The sequence below is a fragment of the Condylura cristata genome, unplaced genomic scaffold (genome assembly GCF_000260355.1).
Source record: "Condylura cristata isolate star-nosed mole 26May11 unplaced genomic scaffold, ConCri1.0 scaffold00025, whole genome shotgun sequence".
In the NCBI taxonomy this organism is placed as follows: domain Eukaryota; kingdom Metazoa; phylum Chordata; class Mammalia; order Eulipotyphla; family Talpidae; genus Condylura; species Condylura cristata.
The window spans coordinates 25,523,807-25,541,686 of record NW_004567126.1 but is presented as its reverse complement, the minus strand read 5'-3'; the positions used below and the strand labels follow the sequence as shown (position 1 = coordinate 25,541,686).

The window sequence follows — 17,880 nt, the reverse complement described above, 5'->3', positions numbered from 1 at the left end:
CATCTGCACGTCCCTCCTCCCCTGGCCCCACACGCCGGCTGGGTTTCAGCTGTGGCTGTTCACTAGAACACTAAGGTGACTCGGACGCCAGAATGAGGAGGAAGAAACAGAGCAGCTCTGTAGTCTGGCCTTCTCTCCCAACATTGTTACAGGCAGTAGGGTTCTTTGAAAAGTTTTATTTTTAAGATGGGTCAAATCACCCTAGTGTATCATGCTGCCACGATACATGATAAGTAGGGACTTATCTTAACATCCTTTTCTTCTTTTCTCTAGCTCTGCCCTAGTGTTGACATTGGCAGGACCCCAAAGAGGGCAGGCCCTGGGACCACTGGCCCCGGGGAGAGGCTGCCTCCCCTGAGCTGCTCTGGGTTCTCAGACAACTCCTGTTCCAGCACAGACGTGTCTTTCTCAAAACAGCCAATCCAGTTATTGCCAATACCTGAGGCGTTCTCTCTAGTATCACATCTCACTGAAACCTCTCCCAAGAGGGAAGCGATCTCTTCTCCAAATATCCTACAGCAATTTTCAATCAGAAATTGTATGAGTAGAGAAACCTGGTCAGAAAAAGATAAAAGTAAAGTGCAATGTGAATGCCTTTCATATTGCAAAAATCCCTATTTAAAAAAAGTGAGCGTTCTGGGAAAAATTCATGTCTGCTCCAACTTAAAAGTAAACACTTTTTAGAGCAGCATAGATAGATATTAACCAGTGGACCGACGTTCCTTAGGAGTTTGCCTTAGTGCTAACATCTTTATGCCAACGACTGTCTGTAAACTTAGGGCAATTTCAAGCATGCTCAATGGGTGTTTGGGGTGAAATGTACCCCTGCTGTGGGAAAGCAGCTGTTGAAAGGCAGGAAGAGGGCTGTTCCAGGGCTGGTTGTGAGGGTGGAGACAGCAGGAGAGAGAACCTGGGCCCGGCTGGCCTCTGCCTCTGCCCTCCGGCCTCTGACTGGACGCGCTTAGCAGAGAGGCAGGATCTGACCAGAGCGCTTTCTGCCTCCACTGAGATGTTCTGCAGTCTTGGCAGAGTTTCCCTGACCCAAGAGGGAGATGAAGGCCCCTGAACCCTGCATCAGCACTGAGGGATGGGACTGTGAGAATAAGCAACAGTTGCAGAAACTATGGATCGATGTAAGTTACCATCTCGTGGTGAGGCCAGGGCTCATGCCAACAGCCAACAGCACGTAGCTTTCTAGAACCCAATCAGCTGCTTGCACTCCAGTGGCAGTCAGAGTCTCTTTGCCTCTTTAAAGGGAAAAGACGAGTAACCAACCCACTGTTAGATCACAGAAAGGTGGTTTATCAGGAGCAGATAAGACACTCCAGTGTACAAGGAGGTACACGTAAGTGATTTAAGACGTTGTCTCCTAGAACATCTCCAACTTCAGGTTCAAAATGTGGGCTCAGTACCCCATTTAGGGCAGAAAGTCAAAAAACCTCCCCTTACCTTTTTTGTAAACTCGTTTTCTAGTTCTGGGCTGGAGGATGTAGGCGGCCACAGGATGCTGGGAGCGATACACACGGCTAAGTTAAATGCCGTCATCTGATTGGCCGAGGAATGCTGCTCGATGTTGTGCAAAACCCCAAAGAGATACCGCAGGAGGACAACATTGGCTCTCGGAAGCTGGTCTATCAGCCTAAAGACAGAAAGGGCGCTTAAGCGAAACGTTTTGTAAACATCTTATCCAGAGAGGGCCTCACAGCCCCAGGGCCTGCAAAGCCACAGAGGCCAGCGACATTCCGCGTGCGGCAGGTGGGGGCTGCCAGTGCAGAGATGGCACGTGGGCCCTGGCGGTTGACTGCTTTTGCACTATGTCTTCCCAATCCAATGTTAAGGTTGAATAATTAGAAAAATGGCTCTTAAAAACATGCTGCCTAAAATGTTTCTGAAATTCCTAGTGTGTTTTAATTGAAGCAATCTAGTAACATTTCAGAATGTGCTCAACCCCAAGCTCCCAAGCCCCCTAAAGCTGTCTGATGAAATGAAACAATTAAAACGCAGGTGAGCCCATGTTTCCCACTGGACCCTGGGAAAGCTGCCCGCCAGTGCGAGCCCAGCCCTGTGCCGCCGTGACCTCTGGGTCCAGCCTGAGGACTTCTGCTCTGCCCTGCCAGCTTCTGAGGGCAATGTGTTCCAAATCTCTCTTTCTCTCAGCTATAAAGTCAATTATAATGTATGTCCTGCTGTTCCTGTGCTGTAATTGGTAAGGAACTTAAAAGTCAGACCTTGTGGAAGGCGATTTTTACTGTGAGCTAGAATAGCGGCACATAGTTACATTCACGGTGGCTCAGGGAGGCGTTTCTTCAGTATAGTAGGCTGATGGGCATAGTGTGGCGGGTTGAATTACTGAAGACAGAATGGGGCAAGGCTCCCTGAGTGAATTCAGTGGGGAGGCAGGTGCTGTCTGAGGACACTCGGTCAATGCAGTAACTCCAAGTGTGACTGGCTGCACAACAATTGTCGACAGACTAGAAGACTGCCAGAGATGTTATTTCTGTCCTCTCTTCCGTGGGCCTGTATTTATGAATTCGGTTGGCAGTTTGGATTCAGTTGCTTACACTGTACTGTGAAATCTCTTTTGAAATGGTTACTAGCCCTCTAATTAGTGACCTAAATAAAATCCTCCACATACACTGGGTTCCATAATTTTAGCTTTTTTTTTTTAAATCAATAGTTTGAATGAACATTGAGTCTATACTTTGTCCTACAATCTGTTTTTTACCAGGTCATAATGGGAGTTGGTATTTTGTTCCATGGTTTTGATGTCTGGTGTCTTTGACAGCTGCACTAGGTTCTTCTACAGTTACTGGCAAGTTACTAAACAACCATATGCAAATGAATGATAGTGGGATTCTTGGGTTTCCTGGAAATAGTTTTCTGATAATGGATGTATCTTTCCTAATTCCTTATAATGCAGGAAATAGGAATGGGGAAACCACTGTGCATGATAAATGAGAAGCTACTGATTAGGTGACCTGGGCAGTATCAAAATGCAAACGGTAGATGGACGGCCCTAGATCACGGGCACACAGCCTTCCAGGGTGCAAGGTGAGGGTTTAAGTCTTTGAATGTGCCCGTGGGGTACGGCTTTGTCTATGAAAGTAGTACATCAGCCTTACAAGTTATAAAAAAAGTGCTGCCGAGGCTTAACACAATTAGAATAATTACCTTTGAATTGTATTTACTTTCTCTTCATCATTTCCTTGATCCATGACAGAGACCCAGTGATCATAGAGATCTGATGAAAAAATGCTTCCTGGAATGTTGCGCAGAAAATCCTTCCATAGAGGGAAAAACAAATAATATGAATCATTATTCTCATGCTGATTATGTACTGGAGAAACCAGAAGCCATCATGGTGAAAGTTCAGTTAAGTCCTCCCTTCTTTGGAATCTGCACAGGCAGAAACACATGCTTTGACCACTTTTTGAACAACAACAACAACAAAAAAACAGTAATAATTGGAGTCTGCGATATAGTCCTGCTTGGGCTGGAACCTCCTATTTGCACACATCTTAGCCAACTAAGACAGGGTCTGGTACTGAACCATCCAAAATACTTTTCCCCTCCCAAATCTCTAGTTCATGCGTTACCTTGCAGATACCTGTATCAGTCACGCCACCATCCACACAGATTAGCACCGCCATGCCAAGGCCTGGATGGTGCTGGGGACAGAGAGGTGAACAAAGCACAGGCCTGCTATTTCAGAGCCTTTGATTCTAGTGGTGCTGATCCACTGCACACACTTAGTTTCTCCCTACATCCCCCACAAAAGGGGAGCAAGATGCCCAGCTCTGGTAAGCCTCTAGTAGCACCCTCATACCTGGTGGACACCAAACACCACGCCCCCAGCATCCTTTCTAGCACTGAGATTCTGTTCTGGGCCCATCAGCTGGATTGGGTGTGGCCAGATCAGACTATGAAGTAGCAGGCGTGCATGGCCAAGAGTGATTAGTTTATTTTTCAGCTTTAAAAAAAAAAAAAAATCTTCATCCGAGTCCTATATTCCTTTCAGTTCTAGGCCAGCTCTTGTGTTGCTTTAGACATGTTGTTAGCGAGGCCAGGCCTGCAAAGTCTGAGCTCCACTAGTCTATTGAGCTGAGAAACTCAATTTCTTGTCTAAGATCTGTAGCAGGGAGGGGCAATCTCCTTGCAAGTTCCTATTCACAAGGAGACAGGTGGAGGTCTATTGTTGAGCAATCTTGACTCCAATTGGAAAAACAAAAAATCAAGCTTCACCCCTATGCTAGGTCTCCATCGAGAGGAGAGCTGTGCCGTGATGTCACGCACGCCTCGTCTACAGCTACTGGGGGCGAGGCCTCTGTGCTCTGGACACCCCACGTGTAGTAGGCCCACACATAGAAGACGTTACTGCTGAGTGTCACAGAGCCCAAGAACCTTGTAGTTGTTTTATCTGTTACAATTTTTTAAAGATGAAATCAGTCATCTTTCTACTTAGTAACCAAAGTCTCTCTCCTATTATTTCCAGAATGTACCTGGATACTTGGGATTCAAATGTGTTATCATAAGTTTCCTGCATTTGGGTAAAGCTATTGAATTTTCCAAACTAATTTTAGTTGCTGTACCTATTTTAAAAGTCAGATTTAGAAGAGGTGAAATTTTTATTTCAAAGTGGCGGCAGTGACAATAGCTCTCTTTTTAATTTTGGTGGAAAACATACTTATGATCTGACTGACAAGAAAACATCACTACACCTTAAACCTACACATGAGAGAGAATAACTTGTAACATCTCAATGAACTCCCCACAGCTGGAATAACAAGTTATGAAAGACAACCATCATCTCCGCTAGGAAATGCTGTGTGAAGCTGCTTTGACTGAAGGTTCCTCCCCTCCTGACTCACAGTCCAGACTCTCAGCAGAAACCTAATTACTTGGAGATGGAGATTCCAGCTGGATTAAAAACAAATTTTGCCTGTAGGTCTGCTGGATTATAGGGAGGGCGCCTCAACCAGGTCTGGTCCCCCCACAGCAGGTAAGCTAAGAGTTAAACGTTCATGTTACTTAATGCTGATTTTCCTTAACTCTCTGGTACAATTTCCAACTGGTATGACAAACAGACAATAGCTCAAAAGACTTTTGGCAAAACTCATCTCCTTCCTGCAACCACTTGGGTGGAAATCAGTCATTCGATTATTAACTTTCAATTAATTGGAGTCCATTTCACCCAGGCTTTTCAATCATTTGGACCAGCAGTACTTCTGAAACTTGAAATGTCCGAACTCTCTCAGAACCATGCTACTTTGGAATAGCCACCCCTAGTGATGTAGCTACGCCTATTGACGTAGGCTGCTGTGAAGAATAGCAAAGGAAGAATGATTTTCTAAAACATAGGCTTTAACCTCCATGAAGCGATGGGATAAAGTCGTATATGTATATGAAAGTTTCATATACATTCCTGACATTAGTTTACACCCCCTGTGTATCCTTATTGTGTTCTAGGGCTGCAAAGGAATCACGGACTCAGTGCAGAATAGATTCGATGACCTTTTTGCTCCAGCTCGCCAGTTCTCTGAGTGAGACCTTACTGCGAAAGCCTCCAGCAGGGGCTGTTTAAGAGCAGACATGGCCCATTTGCCAATAAAACATCTGACTGTTCGTAAACTCCTGGAGTTCGAGTCTGCAGGCAGCTGAGTACTCAGCGGGGCATGCCCCGAGAGCTGCTGCTTCATCATCATTCCATTAAGCCCTGTTTATGCCCAGGACCGGGACCCAGGCTGGGGGCTGGTGCACCCTGCTTCGGTGCAGTGCACCCCTGCTGGGAGCCTGAGGCAGGGCTGCAGAAGCTATTGCTGGGTCACAAGCTCTACTAACAGCTGGTTTTGACTCTAGGTTGTCCAAAAATGTGAGGCATGTTCAAGTATGTGGGAGAAGGCATTTTAGAAAGTGCTCTAACTCACTATGGATATGACTTAAGTAACCAAGGGGTGAAGGGTGAGAGCCGTGAAGGAAACCAAATGTGCTGAGGGTTCTATAAAAGAGCCCAGATGCTGGAATCATTCCCTGCTCCACTTTGAGTGGGCAGAAGGGAGCAGGGAGGCATGGGGACTGTGCACATGAATGGAATTTTCAGTGGTCTCAGCATGCAATTTTTTGTTTCAGCTGTTAGGCGTATGTTTATTCAGGTAAGCTGCAGTTCCCAAGTTTCACGAAACTGAGAATTTTGTCTTTATTGAAGGGCGTGAGACTGAGAGGAAGTCCTCAGAGTTACGGTGTTTTTTCCACGGTTGGAAGTGAAAGCAAGTGGAAAACAAGTGTATCACTGGCCACAGCTCTGAAGTGCCATGTCGACTTTTTTTTTTCCCCCAGATTGAACGCGCACGATGGGTCTTTGCAGACGGCCATCGGGTGATAATAAAAGAAACCCCCCACCTGGCTCCAGAGGCACGTGCATGGCGGGTGAGAGGCCTGCATCTACCTTTAAGACGGAGGCGATCACGAAGATGGATTCACCGTCCAGGTGCACCTCCGCTCCGGCATTCAGCCGCTCTTTCAGCTCGCGGCAGGATTTCACATTGGCGGACTGTCTGAAGATGCCTTTGGTGAGGGGTCCTTTTTGATTAAGAAAGAAAAGCATGTCCTGGGGGGGAGCAAAAGAGAGAAAGCCACGATGGCGCCTCGCTCGTGCGAGCCGGTGGGCCCGGCGCAGATGGCCGAGCGCGTGTCCTCGAGCTCGTCTGGCTAAAAGGCTTCACTTTACACATCTGCTGCCCCAGCACTGCTTTGCTCAGTGGGCCAACAGCCACTGCATGATCCAGCTTTACCAAACACGTCTCTCTCCTGCCTCACTGTTTGCGTCCATTATTCTCACTGTTTCTCGCACTGTGGAAATACCCGTGCTGCACAGTATCTACTGGTGTGTCTTCAAACTTTGCTCTGCCTGCTATCTTTATGCCCTTCTCTGACAATGAGGCCCCCCAGCTCCTTCCCCGGGGAGCATCCTCCAGGGCACTGCACGCTCAGCTGCCTTGCAGTTTGCTCCGTCTTCCTAGCTGGATGGGCTCACCCTGCAGGGGCCAGGACATGGGCGCCAGACACTGGCGAGCCGTGGGAGCTGAGGCCGTGTTGGGCCACGTAGGGACTGCCGTGTGACCTTCGGCAACCCTGAGGCTTTATTCTTTAATTTGCAAACCAAAGTGGGGTGGCAGTCTCCCCCTTCAACCTCAGCACTGATCAGGTGCCAGAGGGTTGGGGGGGATGGCTGCTCCGTGCGTGCTGGACGGGGGTCATTAGTGCATGGACAGGAGGTGGTAGCTTTTAGCCATGCTGTTACAAGAGGAAAGCAGAGACTGTTTGTTTCTCTCAGCCACAGGCTTGAAATAAAAGACTGTCACTACAGTGATGACTGAGGACACTCAGAGTCCAAGAAAGGAGGTGAGAGAAACATGAGGGACGAGGAGGCTTCCCTGTCCATCACACAAACTCTGACTGACCAAGCAGCTGTATGTCACTCCCACCTGTGTCTAGGTAAGTGTCCTGCTGTTTGGGGGATGGCAACCCCCAGGTCGGGCTTTTACTCGCTGAAGTGACCATAATCCCCAAGTCAGGTGTGTCTACGGCTTCTCTGTCTGGGGCTGGTGATGCCGGCCAGGCTCTCCTCCCCCCTCGTCTTTCCAGCCAGTGTGACGGCTGACGCGGACTCACCAGCACGGGTTTGGGCAGGTTGTCGTTCTCACAAATGCTGGGCAGAGACACACCGAAGAGCTGCCCGGCCACAGGCGACGTCGGGGACAGGGGCAGGTTGTCCAGGTGCGTGCTGGAGCCCCGCCAGAAGGCCCAGTTTATGATGGATCTTCTCCTCTTAAACGTCTTCTGGCCTGAATCTAAGGAAGAAGGGAGACGGTCAGGAAAACTAGTTTAATCCCCTTCAGCATGCTGTTGTTTCGGTTCCACGGCCTGACCGCCTCCGAGGCTCAGAGAAGGTGCGCGCAGCTGTGCTGTTAGGACAGGCGGGCCGTCGTCAGTGAGGGGAATCGGACGTGGGGGTCACCATCCCACCCGATTTGGGGATGTCACGGTTGGCTTAGCCGAGGTTTGGCCCTGGATTCTCAAGGGCAGAGGAGAGGCTGCCTCACTGAACTGTAATGACGTCTACAGTCACCCTCTCATTCCGTTTTAAAGCGAGGCCTAGACAGGCTAAATGGTTGAAGATTAAATTAGACCACAGAGAGAAAGCTGGGCGAACGGAGCAGGAGAGGGAGAGCGGAGCGCTTACTCTCCAGCTGTTCCCCAGTGACAAGGAACGCTTTCTGGGCCGACGCGGCCGCCTGTGCCCCTCTCCGTCCCACTCTACCCTTTCAGGCCCAGCTTTAAAGACGGGAGCGTGAATGAGGCTTACACTTACCCTGGCTAGGTTTACAAACTACTGGGGCACAAGGCTGCTGGTGGTGGGGACACTAAATAAAGTGTCACCAGGAGAGAAGGCCAGCGGCACAGGAGAACGGGAAGTATCTCTACCCAGCGGGGGGGGGGGGGGTGGGATCCTGGAGTGTCGCTATTCGATCTGGAGTTCGAATGAGCAAAACCTAACAGATGGAGCAACCAGTGTGGTAGTAAAGTGAACTGACAAGTTATTCTAGAGCAGCGACGGAGCTGAGAAGTTGGGGTGGCGTGAGGGCAACGGCGGGTCATGGCTTCTGGACAGCACGCGGTTGACGTCACCTGTGTAATGTGAAAGGTGATGGACGTACAGGACAGCAATTTGAGGTTCCCTCTGCGTCTGTCTCTACCATCCCACCAAGCCGCCTTCACCCCAAGGCTCCCCAAAACAAACGGGCAGCTGTAAACCGAGTAAACTTACAAGCAACCGAACAACACTATGAAGGTACTAAAGAGCGACAGAAAGAAGGTAGATGATGCAGGTGACAGTTTGATACTTGTGAGAAGGGAATGGCCCGAGGCAAACCCCCCCTGGGTGTGGGGTAGTGACTAAAACGTGGAGAGATACTGGACCTTCACTGCTTTGAAGGACCAGAGAATGGAGATGCAGGTCATCACAGCAGCTCCTGCCCAGACCTTTGCTGGCACCTGAGCCCAGAGCCCAGGGGGCTGCAGTTGTAGCTGCTGGAGCTGGGGTGGGGGGCGGAGGCGGGGTGCAGAGTCGGGGCGGGGTGCGGCTCCACCTCCCACACAGGTGAGTGCCATTTCCCGAGGGAGCCGGGGAGTTAACCATCAGACTCGGGCATGGCCACACACATGCTTGGCTGCCAGGCGTTTGGTCAGGATTTGAGCTGGTTGTTTTAAAGAAAGCAACACAAGTGCACGAGGGCCAAACACGATCAGACTTTCCTTTGAAACAGCACAGGACCGGCTGAGCGTGCGCCCTCCGGAGGACACTCCAATCCTGACCAGCACAGAGGTGGCCCTGTCACTCACCCTGGGCTCCCGAGGCAGCGGTGGGTGCAGCGTGAAGCGGGTGCTCAGGGTTGAGGCCTCCAGCCCTCCCTGGAGTCGGGGCATGGCAAGACTCCTGGCTTGAGTGACTTCGATCGTCAGCTTTACAGTGAGAACCGGACCCCTGAGCCCGCCGGGGCTCGCTGTGGCAGAGGAGGAGCGTGACACTGGACAGTACGACCCTGCAATCTCAATCGGAGCCACCGAGACACCAGCGTTCTTCCCCACAGCCACCTGCAAGGGTACCGGCCTCGGGGAGGTAGGCACACAGTGCAGACACAGGCTCTGCCTAAGAAAGCGCCTGGCCAGTTCATGCTTCCGCGGCCCTGACCTTCCCAGCTGCCGCCACTTAAAAATACGGAGCATGAAACGACGGAACGACGCCCCTCCTTGCACCCAGGAGGGGTCCCTGGACACCTGGCAAAGTCCGCGTATGCACGCTGCCCAGGAGGCCACCTGGCAGGGCACCCCCAGCTCCAGGAGCGGCACTCGGGGTACTGGTCACTCTGGCTTCCTCCCTTTTAACCTAGTTCTGCTACTTCCAAAGCCGTTGGGCTGCTTTTCCAGCTGCCCCCCGCATCCCGGGAAACATGCACTGTCCTGCGGCAAGTCGAAGCCAGCAAGCCCCCGACGCCCCTGAGGCCCAGGGCGAAACCCAGCGCTGCGCTGTACCGTGAGTATTTTCAGCTGCCGCCCAGCTTTGCCTTTGCACACACCACTTGGCTTTTAGAGTTCACATTCCCCCTGGGACTGAGACAAAAAATTTTCATTAAAGTCCACTTTCTTGCAGAGCTTTTAACACATACCTCTTAAATTTCATGGGCTGGTGATGGGGTAAAAAAAAAAAAAAGGGCTATTGTTACAAAACACAAGGGCGATGTATAGGGCGAGCAGACCGCATGTGCGCAGTCTCGTTTCCTCAGCAACTCTGGCAAGACACAAGTTTGTGTTTCCTCACTGGGTTCAGGGAACTGAATATTGAAAATGACAATAGTTTACGCTTACAGGACAGTGGAAAAAAAAATTGGAAATTCTATTCTGGCCGTAGCACTCGTCCCAACCTCCCATTAAGAAGCCCTTGCATCCCCCCCCCCCCCCCCAGAGCAGGAAACACCCAGGGGCCACAGGGCTGCCAGGGGGTGGGCAGTAAGCCCAACACTTTGCTCTTGCGCTTACCTATGCTGGGCTGAGGTGATGCCCCTGGCCAGCGATGACCTGTCAGGGACACGAGGAAGGGGCAGCCCCCCACCCAAGGAGCGGGGGTGTCGGGAAGCAGCATTGGGGGTGGGTCTCGAGGTGAGACGTCACTGTCCGGCCAGCACCAGGGCCGACTCATGGGCAGCCACGCGCCGAGGCCGGTGCCCGAGTCCAGGGGCGGCCCTCTCAGAGACGCTGCCACTGTGGGGGTGTCGCGGTCTCGCTGTTCAGCACCTCGTCCCCACGCCGGCGCAGACCTTCCGGACAGGCCGGGCGACTGCGCTCACCTGGGGTCATTTTGGTGACAGCCTCTTCCTGCGCTGACTCGAGGAGCCTCCCTCAGAAGTGGAGGTAGAGTCTCTATTCCAGTTTTGTTTTTTTTTTCAGATGGCCTAAAAATGTGGTGTTAATTGTCCTCAGCCAAAAACGCTAACCGAAATGATCTTCTCTCACCCACTTGTTAATCTCAAAAGCAGGAGTTGCCACACAAAGGACCATGCAAAACCTCTGCCACGCGCTGTTGCAGAAGGTGTGAGCTCTGCAGATTAAACACAGATGCCACATGCTCCATGTGTCCCTGCCGAGAAGGAACTGGCTTGTTTCTGCCTATCAGGCGTCAGGCGGCGCAGCGACAGGTATGAGAACAGGGGCGGGGAGGAGCAGCGTCTTGCTCAACTCATGTCCTCCAAAGAGGGATCCTGGCTCACGTTCAGGGCTCAGGAGTTCACGACGAGGCTACAGGAGCAGCGGGGATGGCGGTGCCAAGACACTCAGCGCCCATGTCCGAGTCTGTGCTGCTCTGGACGTGTGGGCAGCAGTGGGGGCCGTGCTTCAGGTCCCGGCTTTCCTGCTAAATGCGCCCCGAGCCTGCTCGCCTGTGAAAGGGTGTAACAGGGCCCCTTCCTGGGCCTGCTCTAGGCTTACAATGAAGTTTTAAGGTTTTACAGAGCCAAATTCTGCACAGAGGTCACCTGCCATGGAGAGAGCCAGCAGGACTCCAGCTTCAGGCTCTCTCAGGACCTGCTGGCTTCCCCACCGGGAATGGAAAGCCCCACGCTGAACAGGAAAGAAGGGGGTGCGGCTTCTGGGTAAGTCTGAGACGTCAGCAGGGCTGTGGGGCTTGAAGGTGCCCTCGGATCCTCTCAAGCAGAGGCCGGCAAGCCACATCCCCGGGCCTGGCCCTGACGGCCACCTAAAGCTGGTGAGCTCAGAAAGGTTTTCATGATTTCCACAGGTTGGAAATACCCAAAGCATAACCTCTTCTCCTTAGACCAATCTTAGATAAAATGGTACAACGAAAAACTGGGGACATTTTTTATGATTTTACCATGTGGTCCTCTGAAAAGTTTGCTGTCCCTGAGCTGCATCAGGGGTTTCCAAAGCAGCTGCTCATCAAAACCTCCCGCGTCTACAAACACCCAGAAACGGGCTCCCTGTGACGTTTTAGTTGCACAGTTGACCACAGCCCAGCGCCGCCACCAGGGCTAGTCTCACCCCTCCCCGACCCGCAGCACGACAGCCCTCAGGAAGAGACGGCCCGGAACACCCAGGACGCCTCCACCTCACTGGCAGCACTGGCTGAGACCCTTGGCATTTTGCCCCCATTACCGCTCCAACGGACGAAAAGGTCTAGGAGCCCAAGAGAAGCATAGAGTGAGGCTCTCAGCTGAGCTACAAAGGCCGAGTGCCCTTGTGTCCCAGGAGACGCACTGGTGCATTCATTCAGCCAGTACTGGGCACTGGGAACACAGCAGCGAGCAAAACAGACCAGTCTCTGCCTTCAGGGCGCTCACGAAGTAGCGGACAGGCAGCTCTGAGACACCCTTCCCAAACGGCGCCAAGGCGTGAATGAACAGCCTGGGTGTCCCCAAACTCAGCTGACAGCTACAGGAGCTAAGTTGCCCCAGCTGGTGGACCCGAGGTGTGGGAGCTCCTGGCCACCTTCAGTAAACAAAGTCTGAGGCCAGGCGTGCTGGGGGACGCTAAGTCTTGGTTGGCCGGGTGGAGGGGGGATGCTCGTAAAGCGGCTGCCACCGTTTCTACCAAGAAGCTATGCAGGTGCAGCGTCGACTTCCTGCTCCCTCCTCCCACTTGGTGTCTGTTTTCTTCTACTTCGGACCCAGCTGCCTTTCAGGCCAAGGGCACAGGGCACAAACTTGGGTGAGGTAAAGGAAGGTCCCTCCTGCCCTGAGCATCACTGAGTGTTTTTCAACGGGTGGGGGAGAAGAGGGCTGGTTCGTTTGCAGGGACCAGCTGCATGAGGAGAGGCTCCCGCAGCCCCAGAGCTCGGCAGGCCAGCCGGCCTCCTGCTGCGTGGCCCTGAGAGCTTCCCTTGAAGGTGAGACAGGTAGGGGACGCTCGGGGGTCCTGCCACCTGCGCACTGGCTGGGGGCCCTTCCACCGGGCCCGAGTGAAAGGGGAAGGAGGGGAACAGACGCACTGCTCCCAGCTGCTGCTTCAGAAAACCACCTCAGTGGCCCCCAGCTCCCTTTCAAACATGAGACAAATTCAAGAGCACAGCCCTCGCTTGGCCGCTCTACTTTGTCTGCAGGAATGGACACTACTCTAGCTAGAGAACAGAGACGCCTCCGAGGAGGGAGCCACTCACCGCTCAGGGGCCGGGCCGCGGCCAGGCGGCTGGGCTTCAGGATGAACTGGCACTGCACCTCGCGGGGCTGTTCCATGAAGAAGGGCTCCTGGGGGCTGGACGGCGAGGTCGAGTCCCTGGGCCCCGGGGCCAGGAGTGCCGTGTCGCGGAGATGGCTCATCTTGATTCCATAGGGATACTCGTGCCCTGCGAGGACAGAGCGCCCAGGCTGACCTCAGGCCACCAGGCGCTGGGGCGCACGTGGGCCCTGCGTGTGCACCTGCCGCTTCCGGACCAAGAACCCTATGGATGCCTCCATGGCAGCCACAGACCACTTTGACGGCAGGTGCCTCACCCACAGTAAGGGAGGAGAAACGCAGAGAGGAAACGTCCAACGAATATCTTGCGTGGGACACAGAAATGAGATGGAGGTGAACAGTGCTGACTACTTCTCCCTGCATCTGAGGATATTTAAAGATACTCCAGTGTCTCTTATGGAACAAACTGTACCTGTAAAGCTCAGCAAATCCTTGACCTCTCAGCTTCCACTATTTGCCGTATGTGTCACACTGTCTCATAAGGACCCTGTGAGTAGACCTTTGTGGTTAACGTTATTTAAATTAAAAGGGCACCAAGCTGCCCTTCAAGTATCACTGTTACTGAATACGGGCATCTGTCTGAAAGACAGTTCACGGCTTTTCAGAAGAGCCAGGAGCAGCCGGCCGGTTTGATCTCTGCTCTCTGTTAAATAAGGTAATGTCCACCAGTCGTTCCTCGAAAAGAAATGCTAGAGAGATAGCAAGCGCTGGAGGACTGTGAGTGGGCTCCTTTCACCTTGCGTAATGCTGAAGAGGTGCTGGGCCTGGGCGGGACGCTCACTGGGAGGCCGAGGGTCAGCGTGGGGATCCCGATGCCGCCCATAAAGGCAGCACAGCCAGTAGGCAAGGGGACAGGACACCAATACACGCTGCTTTCTTACAGGAACCGTTTAACGGTTGGACAAGATAGTTCTGTTTGCAAACTCAAAAAAGAAGGAAAAGTTACTATTCTCCTCCCTGCTATACCACTGAGAGATGACACTATTGATTAGCACACAGGAAATGCCTGGTGCTCGTAATACTCATTTAATATTTGAGCTTAGGAGCGTATGACCGGTGCTTAGGGACACTGAGAATTCTACATGATGTTTTGCAGACACTTACCAATAAGTGGGTATGGCGCCTCCTCTTTGCCAGAATTGACCCATAATTGGTAATCTCTCTCAGAGCCCTTGGAGATAAAAGAACCAACTTTCATGTTTGGTAGTTTTGAAAAAAAAAAAAAGGAAAAAGGGGGATAATATCAATGTGATTTAGGTTTGGGGGTGGTTTAGGTTTAAAGGTGGTACCCTAATCCCTCTAACCCACTTCCCCACTCTCTGAAAGAACTGAGGGGCCCTGGCCGTTTATCCTACTGGAGACCAGGGCTCCAGTACCCCGCTATTTTTTGCAAAGGAAAAACAGACGTCTCTTCATTAGAGTCCCAACTTTTGCTCCACTACATCTCTAGAATTCTCAGAATATGGGACTGAATCTCCTAGCCTCGTAACCCAAAGTCCCGCGCAGTCTGTTAGCCACTAGAAAGTGAAGTTGCAGGGGCTGACCACGAGGCTCAGCTCCTTCTTGATGGACAAAGGACAAGCAAGTGCCTTTGAGGACCTAGGCCACTGGCACTGTCGGCATTCTGTTTACTTGGGGCAAGTCCAGCTGTGTCTAGAGAACAGGCCCTTCATGCAAATCAATGGGGTGGTTCACGAGCAGGATTATAACCCATAACACTAAAAACTATTTTAGAGAACCTACAGTTAAGCCCAGAGTGCTGTATCTTGTAGGATAGAGCAAAAAAGTACTGTAAATAAAGCTAGAAGAGACTGGTAATACTTCATGCTTCTACCTCTGCATTTTTCATTAAAAATCATGGCACCAACCTTCTATTGGAGGGTACTGGCTATGGAGAATTCCACCCCCTCCCTTCAGGATCCTTTCCCTGAAAACTTTCAGTGCAATTGGGAAGAACAATTTAATAAATTCTTTTTTGTCATATCTGAAAACAATGTAATAAATAAAAATCTGTTCCCTTAGAACACTAATCGCCAGTCTCTTTTTCTAATTACCTCGAATAGAAATGTTCCAAATACTTTGAATTAATAGAAATATAACATCTGAGGCGATCCATCACTTTATGCAAAGGAAAAGTATAAGAAAATGAGTCATGTTCATTAATTAATTTCCCTTCCTTCACGTTGAACAACGTTTTCCCAAGCTATACCCACATAAGCTTAGAAATCCACCGAAGGGCCTGCTGTACCCCATGTATAAAAATTTGTTATATTTTATAAACCAGTTTTCTTAGTCTAATTAGTGGCCCTGGGTTCTTGGCTTATGGAACTACATGTGAGTGGATCTCAGTCCAGCTAGTAAGCGAAGGCTACAGCTTCACGCAGGCGCAGTCACACCCCAGGACCACAGTGTCACCTTTAAGACCCTCCCTCCAGAACGGTGCGTGGGTGACCCTCCGGTGCCCGTCTTTCTGAACATGACCCTCTGGTGAGTACAACTGTCCACTGTGGGGTGATCCTACCTCCCAGGGAAGAGAGGTGGAGGACGCTCAGTTCTTTTCCCTATCTCATCCTTAAAGCAACCCCATGTTTTCCATCAGTAAAATCTCAAAAACTCACCTTGCCCCATAAACCCAGAAGGAAGCAGAAGCTAAAAAGCACTAGGCAGAGCTGCAGGGTGCACCAGGCTCTTCAATCCAGCGCCTAACTGCGGGCTGGTTTGTAATGTTCCCTGTCACTAGTGGTACCTAGGTACCAGGATGAGCCACGCCTCATCCTGCACCTGCTGCCAGCGACGGCGGCTCCTGGCTGTGTGTCCTCTATGGCCCGAGTGTACGACAGCGCACACCTTCCAGTGCTTGTGGTACTAAGATGGGTCTCGGAGCAACACGCGGACTCAGGAGCGGGGAGAGGACATAGGAAGGAGCCGTCACGGAGTGAGAAGGGGCTACAGGACAGGGCTGCGGCATTCTTGTTCGGAGCCCTCTACTGGGCGACTGCTCAGCTATGGAAGCAAAGATGAACTCTTGGACCTTCTGACAACATGGGTGGGGACTATGCCAGGTAGAACAAGCCAGAAGGAGAAGACAAGGGGGGAGGGCTTAAGTCAGGTGTGTAACACAAAAGCAAAACAAAGGATCTAGAAAAAAACCCCTAGAAATCTCACTGTAGAACTGAGGCTACCGGAGGGTGGATGGAGGGGGCCCGATGGACCTTGGTGGAGTGCGGGCCTAACCACACAGGGCAGCATCGCACGGGGAGGTCAGCTCAATAAAAGATAGTACAATTCTTTAAAAAAGTGGTGCTGTGTTTTCACATTAAGTCATCTCCCCTAACTTTATATTATGTTCATTATTCCCCATAATTAACTCTAATTCACCAACAACACTTACATACATAGAAAGGGGTTTTTCTTCCTGACAAAATAGCCTATGTCAAAACCTACCTCCAAACTGTCCACCTATACGGCTTATCACTGTCAATTACAGTCTAACCTTTAGTCCACACTGGTTTTAAAGTGGGAGTAGAAAGATGGCACCTAGTATTAACTTAAGGTTGTACTGTCCTAATTTTGGGAGATAAACTATGACTTTGGTATCTCTAATCTACTGTCTCAAAGGCTGTTTTTTAATAGAGTATCAAGCACAGCAACTTACCGTTATCCCGAGCATGGGTAGTGACATGTTGATAACTTCATTCACGGTATCTGAATTTGTTACTGTTATAGTTTTAGACTGTCGGGGGAGAAAAAGAAACAGCTATAAGTAAGGACTTTAAAATAGGTGAACACATAATCGCAGTCAAATGATTCTCCAAAGGCAAATCTTCAAGTGTTTGGTAGAGCAAAGCACATGATCTTAGAACACAAACCCAACTGTCAACTACTTTCTTCCTGTTACAGATTATACCCTTTAGTAAAACATCTATTTTCCCTTAAAGAATATGTGCTCACACAGTCTAAGACATTAAGCAGGTGAAGAAGAGAATAGCTAGGTTTGAGTGAGCATGTGGCCTGCCCTCCGCGATGACAGAGGCGAGTGCTTTGGGGACAGTTCCCACATGGGGGCTTGTTTCTCTGCAGGGAAAAATGTCAGAACAAGGAAAAAAGTTAAACTTTAGAATTTGTCAAACCCACTATTTCTTGAGTGCTTTCTACAGGATGGGCTCTGTGGCGACGGAGGGTGGCTCAGCTGGAATAGTTAAGGGCCTGTGAGCCAGTGAGTCTGACAAGCAGGACAGACAGTTCCAGAAGGCATGGTTCTGGCACCAGCTGGGCCTCCGAACAGGGTCTCCACGATGTGCTGCACTAAACCACACTGCGAAATTACCATGTGGAAACAGTTCACAAGGACCAGGAAAGGATCAACAAGATCGAGATGCTCCCGGCTTCACTGATTCCAAGACCTTATCTAGCTACCAGGCTGCTGTGCTATAAAAAACCAAACACTCTGCATGCATTGGTCGTATGTACATGGTCTAATTACTGGGGTAATCAGTCCTGGTGGAGCTGAAATGACAAATAAGTGGCATCCATAGAAGCACACACAAAAATGCCATTCAAAATAAGGCTCATGAAATCCAC

General features: G+C 50.8%; 1 protein-coding gene across 1 annotated transcript in view; it reads right to left on the bottom strand.

The window, feature by feature from the left end:
• The window catches only part of ARHGAP20 (Rho GTPase activating protein 20), a 62,267-nt gene that overhangs the window by 4,534 nt on the left and 39,853 nt on the right, over positions 1 to 17,880 (bottom strand). Inside the window, exons 6-13 of the mRNA XM_012729952.1 lie at positions 16,955 to 17,032; positions 14,404 to 14,470; positions 13,223 to 13,408; positions 7,669 to 7,847; positions 6,443 to 6,604; positions 3,172 to 3,281; positions 1,450 to 1,639; positions 440 to 554 (exon numbers count right to left, since the gene is read on the bottom strand). Of these exons, the coding sequence (XP_012585406.1) occupies positions 440 to 554; positions 1,450 to 1,639; positions 3,172 to 3,281; positions 6,443 to 6,604; positions 7,669 to 7,847; positions 13,223 to 13,408; positions 14,404 to 14,470; positions 16,955 to 17,032 (1,087 nt within the window). The remainder of the gene's footprint in view (positions 1 to 439; positions 555 to 1,449; positions 1,640 to 3,171; positions 3,282 to 6,442; positions 6,605 to 7,668; positions 7,848 to 13,222; positions 13,409 to 14,403; positions 14,471 to 16,954; positions 17,033 to 17,880) is intronic.